The sequence below is a fragment of the Lissotriton helveticus genome, chromosome 6 (assembly GCF_964261635.1).
Source record: "Lissotriton helveticus chromosome 6, aLisHel1.1, whole genome shotgun sequence".
NCBI lineage: Eukaryota > Metazoa > Chordata > Amphibia > Caudata > Salamandridae > Lissotriton > Lissotriton helveticus.
The window spans coordinates 1155179216-1155197647 of NC_136067.1; the positions used below are offsets into that span (position 1 = coordinate 1155179216).

Here is an 18432-nt window from a genome sequence, read left to right on the forward strand (position 1 = left end):
CAGGTAACATCATTGTAAAGAGTCAAATTGACGCCTGTGTCTAAGAGTGCAGTCGGGGATAGGCTTCATGAAGCCTAGTCCACTGCACTCTTAGACACAACCTCACCACCTACGCTCCCCAGGAAAGCCCAAACATGTACCTTTTTGCGCCATATTTAAAACGTGACGCATGTAGGTAGATGCGTCACTTTTTAACACTCTGCACCACATTATACTCAAAAATGTAAAAGCCATTCATATTCCCCAAAATCGTTTTTGACATCACATTTAGGAAACACAGCACAGGTCCTATGTACAAGCATTCCATGTCATTACTGAAACCTCACTATTTTACAAAATACAATTCCTCTATGCAAACAAACTCAATATGCTTCCTACACTGAGTTAACACAGGTAACATCATTGTAAAGAGTCAAATTTATTTCTTTAAACATGCACACATTCTTTATTCCTTTTAAAAAATGTAAAAGCCATTCATTTTTCCCAAAATTGTTTTTGACATCACATTTAAGAAACACAGCACAGGTCCTATGTACAAGCATTCCATGTCACTACTAAAACTTCACAATTTTACAAAATACAATTCCTCTATGCAGTAAAAACTTTTTACCAAGCATTATCAAAAAGCATGACACAAAGCAACATTAAAAACCACAATTTGCTTCCAAATCTTCTCCATAGAGTATACAAGTCTCTATGTATATTAAATGAATCATAACTCACCTTTACAAATGCTCTAGGAGATTCACAACAGTGTCAGATACACACACCAATATTTCTTTAGCAGAGCAAAAGGTATGTTCTCCAGGCACTGCAACCATTAATGGCACAGAAAATCTCTCAATCTACCCACATATTGCTCATGGTAACCAATCAAAACTCTTCCCTCTGTATTTTCAAACCAACACCCTTCCCCCCCTCAGCCCTTTCTACCTGTTACCATAGCAACTCCCTCCTCACTGAGCTCCAAGGTTTAAAAGTTTATTCAACAATGTTGCAAATCACCTCAGCAAGGTTTGACCTGTGAATACACCAGCTTATCTGGTAAAATGTTTCTTTAAATGACTTTTTTTAACCATTCAAATTACTTCTTACACAGAACACAACCATGCACCCTAACATACAGTTTTCAACTATCTCAATCTACCAATCATTGCTTGTGATTCAAGAGCACTGAAACTCCACAGTTTTTTTTTGCAAACTCCTACTGTTCCAACTGCCATGTTATTCCTACACTTCATCTGACTGCACCAGAACCTCCTCTACCATGTATTCTGTCTGGATTATTGGACATAGCTATATCCACTGGGCTCAAAGGTATGCAGCTACCAGAAATTTTCACAACCTTGATTTACCAAATGTGAATATTAAATGGATTGGCCAGAGAGGATTGAGATGTCACCAATTGATACCATTGGTGAAAACCTTTTTGCATTTGCCACACCCTAACCTCATAATTCTGCACTGTGGTGGAAATGACTTAGGCACTTTGACTGGGGTAGGTCTGGAAATGCTTTTAAAGGACACCTTTGAACAATTGATGGCACTTTCCCTCAAACTGCCTTGGTATTTTCCAATATATGCCAAAGGCAGAAATGGAACTGGTCCAACCAATTTTGTCCACAATTTGAGAAAGCACGGAAACATGTGAATAAATCTGTTTCTGCTTACATGAGAGACTATGGAATGGGTTCAATATACAACAACAACTTGCGTTACAACATGCAAGATATCTACAGAGGAGATGGTGTGCACTTCTCAGATGAGGGGAATAGAATATTCCTCCTGAATTTAAGACTGTGCATTGGTACCTACTTGTAGGTACCTAAATCAGCCACAGAACCCAAAAGCCCTTTCAGGGCTACCCTATCTCTGATCACTCCAAATGATTATCTTTTTCTAACTTTTTTCACTGCTTTTCACTAAAGTACGCTCCCCGGTACGCTCCCCGGTGCGCGTACCGGGCGCTCCCCCCGCGAAAAATATATATATTTTTTTTCGCCTATTTGGGCCTCCTAAGACCCCCTCAGAAAACCTAGAGGGTCAGGGAGTGCCTACGATGCCCCCTTATACCCATTCCCAACGTTGTTTGTCCTCCATTTTCTGTCTTAAATCTACCGAAAACAAAATGGAGGACTCCCGTAGCGCTGCCGGTACGCGTACCGGGCGCGCACCGGGAAGCGCTCCCAAAAAATGATAAAAGTTAATTCACATAAAAACCACTGGAGACACTTTCACCAAATATAGAATACGCCATACTACATACCAGTCCCTACCATTTTCCCAAATTTGGTGGAATTCCATTGAGTCATTTGAGCTGTAGCCCTGTCTAAATATCCTGAGGTAAATTACTTCACAAAAACACATCTGAAGTGTTAGAATTGACAACAAATTAAAATGTTACTTTCATTTTCTACTATTATTTCATGACATTTGATTGGTTATGTACCTGAATATATATAAAGAAAGAGAGGGAAACACAGCCATTTTGACTACTACTTCCTGAAGTACATTTCAAGAGCATTTTCACTGACAACTTCAACTGCTTTCTCAAAGGTAAATTATTATTTTGAAAACTGAAGTATGTTGTGCACTTTAAGTTAATTTGGAAAACTTTTTCTGATAGTTATATACTATCCCTCTGTAATAGTTATAGATTGAGATAGACTTCTCTATTATAGTTATGGATGGAGTTAGGCTTGTCTTGTATAATTATGAATTTACTTAGGCTTCATCGCATACACTTTTTTATATTTCTACTTCCAGTCTGATACCATACACTGCCCAAAGATAAATTCACTGTTAAAAAATCCAAACTACCTGTCTGAACTTAAACCCAACAGTGCCCTATCTCTACTAATATATTTATCTTTTATGCAAATTTCAGCACGAAAATGGAAAGACAACAAAACATTTCCTTTGAAATTGTCCTAGAGAGCAACAATGAAGAAATTATGGAACCCAATGATAACTTGGAATTCATGGATGAATCAAGGGACTATGAACTACTACAATGTGTAGAATCAGTGGATTTGCTCATTCAAAATGAGGACATTTCTGACAGTCAAATGATAGAAGTTATGTTTAATTTGGAAAAAGAATGTTAAAAATAAATTTATATTTAATAATTCTATAATTGTTTGAGACATTATTCATTTTTATATGTAATTCTTAAACTAGTACCAAATTGATTATAATGTAAAGTCAGACTTATAGTATACTGTGCAACTTTTTATGTTACATATTAATTTTGCTCATAGATACTTCCTTTCTCCCAATATATTATCTCCAATGTGTATTTGACATCTCTTTTTCATCTCCTACCTCCATGTTGTTTCTGCTTTCCTGACAGACTATGATATGGATTCCATATACCACAATAACTTCTGTAACAACATGCAAATTATCTACAGAGGAAACGGTGTACATTAAATTTAAGACTCAGCATTGGTACCTACATGTTGGTACTTAAAACACCCAAACAACACAACAACTCTATTCAGAGCTACCCTACCTCTAAGCACTTTAAATTATTATTTTAGTGTTTCACTGAGTTTTCCCCATGTATGGGGCGGGGAGGTGTGTGTGGGGGATGTGTTGGGTGTGTCTGTGAGGTGTGTGTGTGTGTGTATTTCTGAGGGAGGATGAGATGTATAGGTGTGTGTAGGTGTGTGGGGTATGTGGGTGTGGGTGGGGATGTGGGTGTGTAAGGTGTGTGTGTGGGTGTGGGTGTGTGGGGTGTTTGGGTGTAGGTGGGGATGTGGGTGTGTGAGGTGTGTGTGGGGTGTGTATGGGTGTGGGGGGTATGTGTGTAGGATGTGTGTGTATGTGTGGGATGTGTGGGTGTGTCAGTGAGGTGTGCGTGTGTGTGTGTGTGGGGGGAGGTGTGTGTGTGGGATGTGTGAGGTGTGTCTGTGAGGTATCTGTGTGTGCGTGTGTGTGTGTGTGTTGGGGGGGTGAGGTGTGTGTGTGAGTGTGTGTGTGTGGGATGTGTGGGTGTGGATGTGTAAGGTGTCGGTGTGGGGTGCTTGGGTGTGTGTGGAAGTGTGCGTGTGTGAGGTGTGTGTGGGGAGTGTGTGGGTGTGGGGTTGTGTGCGTGTGGGACGTACTTGTAGGTACCTAAAACAGCCACAGAACCCAAAAGTTCTTTTCAGAGCTACCCTACCTCTGAGCACTCAAAATGATTATTTTATTATTTATTATTATGATTATATAATTTTTGTAACTGTTTTTCCCCATGGTACGCTCCCCGGTACGCTCCCCGATGCGCGTACCAGGCGCTACCCCCGCGAAAATCGGAAAAAAAAGTAAAAATTTTTTTTGTCCCGCGGGACCCTTTTATAGCCCCCACATCAAACGTAGGGTGTCAGGGGGGGTGTACCCTGCCCCCTTTTGGTCATTTCCCCCTTTGTTTTTTGCCACCTCTTGTGTTTCGATCCTACCGAGACACAAGATGGCGGCCGCTGCGGACTGTTTCGAATGTTTACAGACACCCGAGAGCCAATCAGCTTTCCGTGCGCAAGTCGCGTGGCGCGCCCGGAGCGCTCCCCGGTACGCGTACCGGGGTGCTGCCATAGATATATAAAACATTTTTAACCTAAATTACTCAAAATCCTCTGGAGCACATATCTTGAGACATAGCAAAGGCACATCGGGCTACCAGTCCCTACAATTTTGCCAAGTTTGGTGAAAATCCATTCAGCCGTTCGAGCTAAAAGTGCGACCGACCGCCCTATATAAATTAACATGGGGAAAACACGTTTTGGGACCCCCCTTTTATCTCGGCCCCCACTTGACGAATCCCCCCCAAACTTTCAGGGAAGGCAAAGTTGCTGAAAAATTCAGGCAGATTCCTAAACCGGCGCCAAAGTTATTCCCAATAGAATGTTGCGATTTCCCTATGGAAATCAATCCTAACTATAACTACCTACTGGCGACCGCCAGTAGGTAATATATATATATATATATATATATATATATATATATATATATATATATATATATATATATATATATATATATTTATATATTTATATATATATATATATATATATATATATATATATATATATATATATATATATATATATATATATATATATATATATATATATATATATATATATATATATATTTCTTTTTTTGCTTCTACCAGGCATTAACCCTGCTGGTCCACATGTACCAGGTTTTTAATTACAGACAGCACCCTGTCCGCCAACACTTTTGCCAGGACCTTGGCCTTCCCGTTGATAAGGGAAATAGGAACTGCACTGATCTGCCGGCTTACCCTCCTTATAAATCACCACGATCGTGGCTGCCATTTGGTCCGCCGGGAGATGACCCACCTCTTGCGCCTCCTGTAACATATCTAAGAGCGGGGGGGAGTATGACCGTTGCCTGCTTCTTGTAAATTTCAACCGGGAGCCCGTTGGGTTCGGCCGCCTTCCCGGCCTAAGCGAACTCAATGCCTTACCCAGCTCTTCTACCGTGAGGTCCACCTCTAGATCATCATATGTTTCTGGGGGCACCATTGGCAAGTCAAAATCCCTAAGAAATTCCTCACAGTCTGATGCTGACCTCGGGCTCACCGTGGCGTATAGTGCTCAAAGTGCGTCGCGAAGGCCTGTGCAATGGCAGAGCTAATGGTCTGAAGCACTCCTTCTGCGTCTCGGATCTCCACCACTCAGGACATATCCTGTCATGCCTCTCCAGCCACAATAAGGGCCTTATCCCTAACATCATATAGGCGGTGTTGGGTGGCCATCGCATATGCCCGTGCCCGACCTTCCGCTAGGGCCCGCAGGTCCAGCTTTTTCAGCGCCAACCGATGTCGCGCCTCCGTGCATTATGCCATCTCAGCCTCGCCCTCCATCTGACTGATCTTTGCTCAAGTTGTCTACATTGCAAGGTCTCTTCCTTTTTATGTGCCTGAATTAATGCCTGGTCCTGCCCCCTCAACACCGTCTTGTATGCTTCCCAGAGCGTGATATACGATTGTACCGTCCCCTTATTTTCTTTAAAGTACAGCTCAGAGCCCTCCCGGAGCTTGTCAGTAAGTAGCGGATCTCGCAGTCGCCATGGATCTATCCGTGGTAAGGCTGCCTTGTCAATGATCAGGCCTTTAAGTGTGGCACACACCGGTGCCTGATCAGAGATCCCCCTTGCCATGTAATCTGCTTTAGAGAAATCATCCACTATCTGCTTGAGTGAACACCACCAGCAAGAGTCCAATGTGCAGGCCCCAGTGTCTGGGTAGCATCATTAGATTCACCCCCTCTACATATAGGCATCACCCCCCCCCACACACACACACAAAGAGCCATGTGTCAGTCTCAGCCCACTGAAGGGTGTCTCAATGAGTACTCATATGTCCATTGCTGGCGCATCTAGCCGCTGGGTGAGCTCCCGGCCTCCAGGCCCGACTCCTCCCCACTCCGGTCTGTCGCTATCGCCTGTGTCCTCCTTTGAGGCTCACGGTGTGCCAGCCCTCCAGCCAGTCGCTCGCCTCTTCCGGCCTGTCAAAGAAATATGCCTTTCCATTGTCGAGGATTTTAAGTCGGGCCTGGAAGAGCATCATGTACTTCACGCCCTGTTCCCTAAGTGCTCGTTGCACCCCATCAAAGGAGCGTCGCTGGCATTGTACATGTAGCGTGAAGTCTGAAAAGAACAGGATCGTAGCATTCTCGTGCCAGAGGTCACCGTGGATCTGCGCTGCCTGCAGAATGGTGTCCCTGAAGTTCAGGATACGGGCGATGCTGGTGCGCAGAGGGGCCCCCGGTCTGGGCTTTCCTCCCAGCGCTCTATGAGCCCGCTCTATTGAAAAAAAAAACTGTGACAGACATTTCGGCTTTAAATGGTTTAGAATTAAGTCTTCCAGAAAAATTTCCACGGCTGGCCCCTCCATACCTTCCGGTACCCCCACCACCCTGATATTGTTGTGCCGGGCCCTTCCTTCTTGATCTTCGAGCCAGACGTATATGTCCGCCTGATTCTTCGTGAGGGTCATCACCTGCACCTCCAAATGTTTTGTTTTGGCTTGGACCATTTGGCTACCATCTCTATGCGGATGACACCCAAATCTACCTCAAGGTGTCTTCCCCTCATGATCTCTCACTACTCAGCTCTACTCTCAACACTATTCACAACTGGATGCTAGTTCACCAACTCATTCTCAATCCCTCCAAAACGGAATTCCTCCTCATATCTATCTCTCTCTCTCCGCCTCCTGTTCAAGCCTGGATGGATCAATCAAATCTACTCAACAGTAAACCCATCATTGTGGGTTGCGCTAAATCCTTCGGTGTCATACTGGACAAAAGACTCAACCTAATCTCACACATCAACTCCATGGCCAAGAGGGCACTTTATCAACTGCGACTTTTATGGGGGATTCGTCAGTTCTTCCCGGAGAATGACCTAAAAACCCTGGTCCAATCGCTAGTTCTCTCTAGACTTGACTATTGTAATTCTCTTCTGACTGGCCTTCCCAAATCTCACATCTCCCCCCTCAAATCCGTCCTCCACTCAGCAGCTAGCTTCATTTCAGGGTCCAAACGAAGTGACCACATCAATCCTATCCTGTCCTCTCTCCGATGGCTTCCCATCGAGGCTAGAGCTATCTACAAAACAGCGTGCATCACCCACAAAGCTTTGCACTCTTCCTCCCCTCGCTATCTGGCGAATGAACTCAAACCCTCTGGAGGCTCAAGACCTTCTCGGAATGCGGAAAAGTTCCTTCTTGAACGCCCCTCCTTCAAAAGAGAAAAATTGTTGGCACAATCGTTCTCAGGTAATGCAGTGAGAATCTGGAACTCTCTTCCTCCTTCGCTCCGTGCCATCACCTCCATCCAGATCTTCAAAGCGGACCTCAAAGCTCTTTTATTCCAAAGACACTTTCAGAACTAATTCCCTCCTTCTCAGACCCCGCCAGGAAGTTCTTTAGTCATTGTAAATTTGTCACATATATTTATTTTTGTTTGTACATCCTGTGCTTGCTGGGTTTGAAATTGTGTTCCCTTTGCCTGCGTTGTTTTGATTCTATGGTCTGCTATTGGTCGCCAGGAAGTTCTTTAGGCATTGTAAAATTTGTCATATTTATTCTTACTTTTGCTTGTATAGTCTGTTCATACTGTGCTTGAGATTGTGTGCCTTTTGCCTGCGTTACTTCGACTCGATGGCATGCTATTTTTGTTTGTTCTATTCCTGCAACAGTTCTCTCATGTAACGTAACTGGTTCTATTGTACAGTGCTCTGACACCTTCGGGTAAAGTCCGCGCTTTAAAAAAATGCATTAAATAAAAAAATAAAAAAATAAATGTCCGCTTCTGCCATGGCTAGCTTGTCGGACATCTTGCGAAAATAAGCCCGCAGGTGGTTTACCTCTTCGGTAACTGAGTCTAGATTCGGCTTCAATGTGCCTTTCAATTCACAAATTGCCCTCATAATGTCTTTTAGGGTCGGATCTGGGCCTTGGTCACCCCCGGCCTCATGCGAGTCCCTTCTGAACGCTCCATCTTCACGCCCCATGTCCAACATATATTTATCAATGTGGTTCATCTGCCCGGGCCCCGTCCCCTTGGTGCGACCCATGACGCAGTCTGCTGAAGAATGGGGCCGCTTCCCACCTGGGCACGGCGAGGTCCGCTATAGCTGGCACCGTTTAGGGAAGGGGGGTCTCGCTCGGGCCTCTCCGCTGATGCGGGCGGTAGTCAGTCCAGTTGCGGCCTAGCCTCCTGGGGGACCTCCCTTGTGTAGCTGCGCTAAGCTGAGGACCACCACTGCCAGTGGGCTGTTATTATCCCCACGCTCCACTCATTTTGCAGTCAGGCCGGTGTCCTGGCAGCCTCAACGCACCCCCCGAGAACCACGGTCCCACAGCTTCATCGGCCGCGCTCCAGTCAACAAGCAGAGGTGGGGGGGTCACGGTTCGCGCCTCCGATGTTCTTCAGGGTTTCAGAGCCGACCCAGACTTGCTGTGCGGGTCCCCGCTCCAGCAGGCGAACGGCCCTCATCACTGAGGATGGCCCAAGAACTGCTGTGCTGCATGGCCGCGCCTGCACTGACCTGGGGCGGCCGCCTGAATGTTCCACAGCCTGCCTTACTCACTCCGCTTGGGCAGGTGTCTTCACCACGGGGCGCCTCTGTCTCGTTACCGGCAGGGCGCAGTCAGCAACATCTTCTTACACTCTAAGCAGAATTTGTGGCAGTGGGTCCTCATACAGCCTCCGGAGGGTCGCCATCTTGCCGCCACTCGTGTGCTTCCTTCTAGCATTTTGAAGCTCCACCACTGCCGATCGCCACCCGGTTTTCGATGTTGTTCAGGCTCTGCCACCTCCCTGACCACTCACTGCTCTGAATCAGCGCTCCAAGCCAGGATTGTGTCGGATGTTTGGGGCAATATTGCTGTTTACTAGCGCAGCACACTCAGCATGCGGCCATCTTCCGCGGCTGCTAGCCACGCCCCCCCCCATGTATTGTATAATTGAATAGATTTCATCAAATATCTCTCCACTATCTGAGTTCAGATTAACTTTATTAAACTTGTTAGATATTGATGGACTAGTTTTAGAAGTCTGCTTCTAAGATGAAATTGTGTACTTACATGAGAAGTTTCTTTAATAATGGTACACCATCATGATGAATAAGTCACTATGATGACATTAGATTGTATGGTGTACTTACATGAGAAATTTCTTTAATAATGGTACACCATCATGATGAATAAGTCACTAGGATGACATTAGATTGTATGTAGGCAGGAGGTCGTGATTGTATACTGATCTGTATGATATTTTGTAATACCAATGTTATGAGAATATGTATTTTCAAACATTGCCATGTCTATCCTATTTCTATCTGGATTAAAGTTTGTCTTTAATCTTGTATATTAGATTCAATATTAAAAAATATTTATTTAATTGTTTTCACAGCTCTGATGAAGTGCGCATAGGACCAAACGCATTGGCTGGGCTGTTGCATGTATTCTTGCACCTGATTAAGAAAATAAAGAAGAAAATAGAACACAAGAACTTACGAGACTCCCATCTTCATGATTTATGGAAATTGTATATATTGAAAATAATTGCAGTGTACTTTACTGTGGAATTGTACTGATTGTGGTGCTCCTTGACTTTATCATTTACAATGAAAGAAACTTGTTTTCTTTTATATGTGACTTCTCAGTAGAGTTGTCACGTCAAGTTTGAGCATTTTTATACATCTAAATACTTGAGGTGAAAACTATACTGGTGCAGCCTATATTCCCTATGCTACTGACTATAGAACCTTTATGTCCAAGTAATATAATGCTAAGTTTTTAAAACGGTGAACAGAGAGCGAGCTATGGCTTACAGTAGGGATAAAGTCAAGGAGAGGGAGCAAGAAATTGGGGACCACATAATGCTCCTGGAGGACCAGCGGGCTAACAAACCCAAGGAACCCACTCAAAGACAACTTGACACGACCAGGGAGATACTGAGAGGGAAGCTCCGATGCATAGCCAGATATGCATCGATGCTATCACAGCATAAAATCTACGAGTGGCACAATAAGGTACGCAAACTACTCTTTTGGCTGGCTAACAAAGAAGTGCATACAAGAAAAATGTCCCTAGTCTGTGAATCACACAGTCAGAATATTGATGATGCAGCAGGTACTGCTGAAGTTTTTGACAAACCCTTTGGAAAGCTTTATGTCCACATTTCCCGCCCCTGATTGAGTGTGATGACACAATCACAGAGAATCTTTCTATATGGTATATTTTGGCCCTAGACAGAGCAGTAGAAATTCTATAACCATATAACCATGAAGACAAGCCCTCCAGCAAGGCAACCGGCCCTAATGTAATCCCAACTGGTTTTTTTAACGATGTATGCCTGGCTGATAATATTATACCTACTGTCAATGTACAAGGAGGCGTTGGATAAGGGGACACTGTTATATGATCTGCAGGATGCAACTATCTTGGTTATTTCCAACCCAGGTGGCACTCCTGACTCCTGCCCATCTTACAATCCCATATTGCTCATAAAATAAGAGGCTATGATTTAGCTAAAATACTGGCCACTAGACTGTAGGAGAAAATGTGCACACTAATTCACTACGGGCAAATGGTTTAATGCCAGGCAGAAGCACCAGACATTGCCTAAGAAGGTTGCATGTAGCTGCGGAACAAAGGGTTAACTTACAGGTAGAGGCAGCAATATTACTGGTTGATTTTGAAAAAACCTTTGATACGGTATATTTGCCAATGCACAACGTGTTTCATAAGATGTCCTTTGGACATCGTTTTCTAGGCTATGTCAAGATTTTATACTTCTCCTCATGTGCCCAGGTGCAGGTGGATGTTGATTATCAGCCCAGATTCACTATTTGTTGTGCCACACATCACGGATGTCCACTTCAACCCAAATACTTGCGCTAGTGATAGAGCACTTGGTAGAAAGAATCATGTGGAATCCTGATTTGTGGTCTTTTCTTTATTCGGAAGGATCTGAGGACAGGATCTTGATCTATGCCGATGACCTGCTCCTTTGTTTGCAGCACCCTGATTGCTCAGTTCCCTAAAAATTCCATATGCTGCAGGTCTATGTATATGCATTGGGCCTTAAAGTGAACTGGGGGAAATCAATATACATGTAAATAGTAGGAGGGGTCCCCATATCGCTCACATTCCGCAGCTAAAAATAGCTTCAACCCACTTCAAGTATTTTTTTTTAACTCTTTTTATTAAACACATAGAAATAATAGACTTACAATAATTGCACTGAGTCGCCAATCTGCACAATAAATCAGTTCACATCCTCCTGAAACATGAAAAATATCAACAATAATAGCGACATTCGGGTTTAAGGATCTTCCAACACTTCTGAATCATCCATTAACGTCGGGGGAGTGCATATGTTGTCTCTGTAGGCATTCCAGGGCCCCCAGATCTTCCCCCATTTCTTGGGTCTACCCCTTGCCACATACACAGCCCGCTCTCGAAACATGCACCAATCCAAATCATCCATCCATTTCCCAACTGTCGGCGGCTGAGCCGCACCCCACAACTGAGCTATGTTACGCTTCGCTATACTACATGCCAACGTTGCCCACACCTTCCCATGAGAAGTAAGATCAGTCGGGTCCCAAACATTCAAAAGACAACACCTTGCTTCAAACTTAAATCCCACTCCCCACACCTCTCTCACCTTGATATGGACAGCCAACCAGTATCTTTGAACATGGGCGCACTCCCACAAAACATGGAAAAAGGTTCCCAACTCACCACACCCTCTCCTGCACTCTCCGCTGTCAGCCAAACCCATTCGCACCAACCGAGGTCCAGTCACATAACTGCGATGTAGAATCTTTAGATGAACCAGGCAAAGCCTCATCTGGACAGCCACAACCCGCAGAGAGGCCACCGCCTCCCTCCAGTCCTCGTCGTCAAATAGCAAACCGTCGGCCGTCCATTGATCCCTCAGGGCCACCAAAGGGTCCCCCGCATGATTAACTAGCTTCCTATAAATCAAAGAGATCGCTTTCGTCGGGAGATGACCATCAAGCACCCTATCCTCAAGCAGGGAGGCCTCCGGGGGCATCCCTCCAAGGGGAATGTTGGCCAGCAGCGCATGCCCAACCTGAAGATAACGGAACCTCTCACTCCCGTGCATCTGATACCGTTCTTGCAGGGTCTCGAAGGGAAGGATACCATCCTTCCCCACAGATCCCCAACCCGGGAGATCCCAATGAGATCCCACTTGTCAAATCCTTTAGATTTCCACAGACTGCCCAGTCGTTCCGAGTTCCAAAGGGGAGTTGCCAATGTAATCTTCCCTTCCCAACCAAGGGAGTGGTTCGCCTCATGCCAGACCCCAACAGCCGCCGCTGTCGGTCCCGCCAGTGGAAAGCGCCCCTGCCCAGCATACAGCGCCCTAGTGAGTTCTCCCCCGGGCGCCTGACCACGGTCCATAATATAGCCGGGGTCGAGCGGTGACCCATACATAACTTGATTAACCGCCGCAAGCTGTGACGCCCAATAATACCTCCTGATGTTGGGTAAGCCGATCCCGCCATCGTACCCCACTTCAAGTATTTAAGCCTGATGATTTCATGTGATGCTAGGTTAAGTTTGAACACTTAATATACCTCCTCTACTTAGTCACTCCACTACTTATCCCTCGATGGGCCGTGCTTCCACTTACTATTACGTGTCGATTTACCCTTTTCAAGATGATTGATCTGCCGCAATTCCGTATGTTATACAGAACTACACCTACTTGCTATCTATGCAGTTTTTTTCAATCTAAACATTCACTGCTCGCAAGTTTTCTGTGGGAGAACCAAGGGTATCCTTCGCTAAGTATGCGCAGGCCCACTTTGATGGAGGACTTAGGATGTCAAATCTTCAACTTTACTACTGGGCCTCCCAACTGATTTGTTTGAATGACTTGCTCTTTTGCGATAGGTTGGACACATACAGTAGTGTATTTAGACCTTGATATACTTGAGCCATTTGATCTGTATGCTGTTATATGGTGTTCCATGGGCCCCAAACATTACCCCCAGTTACCAAGTTCCTGTCTGAATGTTAGAAACTTGGGGTGCACACGACCACTAACGATTGGCTGGGTGGCAGAATTAGATCGCTGCATGATAGCAGAGAAGGACGTTTATAAAATGCGAGGCTGTCCTAAGAAATGAGATCGGAAATGGAAACACTGGAATTCCTATAGGGGCGAGATTTGCACATCACCCACGGAAGATATGGCAATGCACCGAAGAGTTGATTTATGACGCCCTTACTGAATGTGTTAAGTGATACTTAGCTGTTACAACATTGTGTTTTCGAACTGATATGTCTTTGATCGGCACTGATGACTCTGTGATTTGATTCAATAAAAAGTAGATATAAAAAAAAAATGAAACTTGCGGGGAAGCGAATTGGATGGTAGGGAAGATTAACAGCAGAGACTTCCCCATGGCAAGGGAAATTCCTGGTTCAGCTGGCCAGGCTGCAGGGATTCCACTCCTAGGACCCCATTGGCATATCAACACTTGGTGAGATGTGGTGAAGAGCCATATCAAATACTTCAACTAATTATCATAACCTTTACCTTATTTTTAGATACCTTCAATTTAGGCACACATTGGAGTGCCAGGGAATGCATTCACGGAGGTGCCTGATTTCCGTTCCCTAAGGCAAAGATAACTATGGAGCACATTGGAAGAAATGGTATCACAAGGGTTTATAGATCATTAATACTTAACTCCCCTTACCCCTTCCTGAGGTTTAAAGAAAAAAATGGGAGGGAACATTGACGTCCTAATCAATGACAAGTGGACAGAGGCAAAGATAGCACCTCTTGCCTGGCCATCTCCACTAGTCTTAGTCTGATACAATTTAAATACTTGCACAGAGTTTATTGTCATCCTTCCAGCCTATGGAAGATGGGCATGGTTTCCTCCTGCACTGGTGGGGCATTTACCAAAATATCTACTTGTCCATTGAACATTTTTGATTCATACATCTACTTGTCTTGTAATAAAGTTTAATTATCCTTTTTGTGCTAAGTAGTACGGCGACAAATTATGGCTGCAATAACATTATATAAGAGCTCTGATAATAGCCTCTCTGATAATGCCAGAGCTCATACTGTAGTAGGATTTGAATGCTAGCAATTCACATATGTTGCCATCTTTCCTCACATGTACATACTGGGGCTAGAGGTACCAGTAAGCGATAGTTCCAGGATTGGAATGCCCTTTTGAGTCTGTGCAAACCTACTTACTTGCATGCTATAGGGATTTTCACCAGCTCTTCTCTAATCTTTTACCATACTGAAAAAGCTTGGAAATGTATTCCTGACAAGGTAGAAGTCAAACCTCTTCCAGGGTTGGGGAAAAAAAATGGTTCAAGGGAAAGTGAACGCTCAACAGATTTTCGCATAAGCAAATCAACACATACATATTTTCTAGGAGTACCATGTTCTGGCCTACTACTGTAAATTCTTAGTAATTCATGAAAGATGTAAATCTGCACTAATGAAAGGACATATACCAAGGGTACACTTTTGTAAATTTCTTTAAAAAAATGGGACCATAATTAGGTCTGGTGTTCACCAACACCTTTTGTGTGTATTGAAATTCTGTCTCTCTTTTAGCTGGCTAAGCTATGAGTGACAGCATTGTGCTTCATCACAAGGAGCATACCGGCACACAAAGTAGTAGTAGACATGCATGGACAAAACCAAAAGGTTGGCCGCAATGTCAAACCTTCTGGCTTTGCAAATGCTTGATTATTTTCATGTTTCTCAAAATCTTATTAAAACTGGTTACACTGATTTTGAATTATGAATATTTTTGGAAATACTGGCATGATCAACACATTTAACAAAATTATGCTTCCAAGAAATGTTACCTACAATTTCACATTAGTTTAGCAAAACGTTTTTTCCCCTATATGGATTTTTTTGTGAAAGTTTTATTTTTGAAGCAAAAAATCCTCAATCTTGCTTTCCCGGCCCTCCACCATCGCATCACGCTTGTCTGCTCTTCTCCTCTTCCGAAGGCACAGGCCTGCGGACGATCCTGAAGCTGCTCTCACGCATGAGAGCAGCTTCAGAATTGGCTAGAGCGCCCTCGATTTGTACACCAGGACAAACTGGGAGTCTGTGCCTGCGCTCCCCAACCCATCAGCGTTGCTGGGTTAGAGAGTACTTTCACAGCGCATTATGGTTTGGCCGGCCTGAGACTTCTGGCCAATCCTTCATGTGCAGTAAAGGAAGTGCACAAACCGCTCCTCTCAGTGTCTGTCGTCACTGTGGCCGAGCCCCTAAGACTTGGCACAAGGAAAATAAAACTATAATAAAACCTTTTTTATTTTTCAAGTTTTGGAGGGTGCTGGCAGGAGGGGTGATGCTCCTCCGGGCCGCACAGACACTGTGGGGATGTTCTGTGTTCATTTTGCATATTGTGTGGGGTGTCAAGATATTTCACAATATAAGACAAAGGTTCATCATTGCCTGGAGGAGTGGAGGATCATGTCCACGTTCTAAGGTTACTTTAGTGTAATAATAGATTGCTGGGATGGTGGGCAGAGTATTCCTGGACAGATATTGGTGGGATTGGGGCTGCTGGTTGCAAAACGTGGCATAGCAGAGAAGTGCGGCCTCTCTCACACTTGAGGAGTGGTATAAGGGAATGGGCCGGTGTGCCCAGAAAGAAGAAAGTGTTTATAATGCCAGAGGCTCCCCGGCCAAGTACTTGAACATCTGGCCAAGATAGCGGCAGCAGGGGACGAGTCTTCCTCTCTTATGATGGGGGGTTCTAAATCTTTATTTAAGTGCCTGCGTACCTTATGATTCTGGACTTTGGGAAGAGTTGCCAGATGTTATAAATGTGTTTATCATGCTGTCGAACACTTGGTTGATGCCGAGAACTTATATTAGTAAATATTCAAAGTTTTGGAGAAAAAAAAATTATTGTCATGGTCGTTATTGCTCTTCTTGGTAGTTGGGGACAAATCAATCTTTACATATCTTGGAAAAGCCATGTATTGATTGATTTTCGATATTCCTCTAGAGGCTTTTCACATAGGTTACACGGTCATGGCCATCAAAATAAGCAGATAAAATATTTCTGTGATTGCCTTTAGTTGAGCGTTCATGTTCTAACCAAAGCTAGAGCAATAATTGCTATCGTAGGGTTTGCATTAAGTGTAATGGAAGTGATGATTCCTTCCAGAATAATTAAATTTGGAGTGTAAATCTAACATTGAATAGCTACGGTGCATGGTATACTACTTCCTGTAAGCCAAGCGACATATTATGTTCAATATCTGAATTTTGAATTTACTTTTTTACAGACATGGTCTGACAAGAAGGATTCTTGAGTACTGACAAGTTAGGAGGATGCTATTTTTTTGTCAAATGTTCTCTCAAAGGATGTAGGATGTAAACTCAGGCTATTGCTATCTATACATTTATCACAGGTAGAATTCCCGTTTTATTTATTTTGCTGATTCTAGTGAGTTATCAAAACAACTGATCTCAAACCAGACTAGTGATGTGTTCAGGTAATGCCCTGTGATCCTAGTTTTAGCTCTTCGTTTATGATGAATGATCTCAGCAGCACCCGGAGCTACTACGAGTCTGGCAAACTTTCACATCTGACTGGGGGACTGAAGAGCTGAAAGCCAAATTGACCGTCAGCTATCTGCATGGACAACTCATGCACCTTCAAATGTTTTCTGAGAGAACTTGGATGATTGTAGCACTTTTCACATATCTTGCAGAGATATGGCTTCTCAGAAGTATGCACATTCATATGTTTTTTGCGGTCGCTGCTGTTGGCGAAACATCGGTCACAGCCCTGGAATTCGCACTGGAAGGGCCTTTCGCCTGTATGGAATCTTTTATGAATCTTAAGGTTCTCTGATCGGGCGCACACTTTCCTGCAACCGGGAAAAGGGCAAGGGAAGGGCTTCTCCCCCGTGTGCACGCGAATGTGATTGACCAGTTTGTATTTGCCTTTAAAAGGCTTCCCCTCTCTCGGACACTCTTCCCAGAAGCATACGTGATTGGAATGTTCAGGCCCCCCCACATGTTCCAAATTGACATGGCGGACTAGTTCATGCATGGTGTTGAAGGTTATGTCACAAGTTTTTTTAGGGTTGGACATCTGTTCTGGCTCTATCCACTTGCAAATGAGCTCTTGCTTGATAGCCTGCTGCATGTATGAGAGGAAGGCCTCAGGGCTTTGTCCGTGGTAGTCAAATGCGCGTTTCTCGCCCGTGTGTGTCCGCTGATGAGGACGGAGAAAGGAGTTGTGGCCGAAACTTCTACAGCAATCTCTACAGGTGCACATTGTATCTCCACTGTGAGTGCTCTGATGAATAACGCGCGGCTGCCTGGGGCTGTAGTTTTTCACACTGTGGTGTGCTGCCTCCATTTTCTTTGCTTTATTTTGCCCCTGTTGTTCTGTGGAGTTTGTTGATTTGATGGCATCAGTTCTATAATGAATACGCAGGTCTAGCCCGTTGTCGAGATATTCATTCACTCGTTTGCTGTTTTCTTCTGATTCGGCACACTGGAAAACATGTGCTTCCGTTTTTTGCAGATTTTTTTTTTGTGGTGGCAGTTTTTCGGTACATTTTTCAGGATCCAGCTTCCAATGTTTATTTTTGTTTCTTGACCCTGTTGGATTGAAAGAAAATAAATGTATTAAACAAGAGTGCCATTAAATAGTGTAAATTTTTGTGATAGCAGATTAAGATTTTTTGCCCGCAATAACTAATATCGCATGTATATAAAATACTGAAATTCCAAACTGCATGTTAAGGACTGCCCCCCTCAACCTTCTCTCTACTACGCTAGCTGCCTGGTTAACAGGGGGGCTCACCCTAAAGAGCGGAGGAGCGTCACCCCACCTGCTGCGAGCATAGCAGGC

General features: G+C 44.1%; 1 protein-coding gene across 2 annotated transcripts in view; it reads right to left on the reverse strand.

The window, feature by feature from the left end:
• Positions 1 to 11713: 11713 nt before the first annotated feature.
• The window catches only part of LOC144763331 (uncharacterized), a 398941-nt gene continuing 392222 nt past the window's right edge, over positions 11714 to 18432 (reverse strand). For both annotated transcript variants that reach the window (XM_078648818.1, XM_078648817.1), the window contains exon 7: positions 11714 to 18179. In XM_078648818.1, the coding sequence (XP_078504944.1) occupies positions 17128 to 18179 (1052 nt within the window). In that variant the 3' untranslated portion in view covers positions 11714 to 17127. The remainder of the gene's footprint in view (positions 18180 to 18432) is intronic.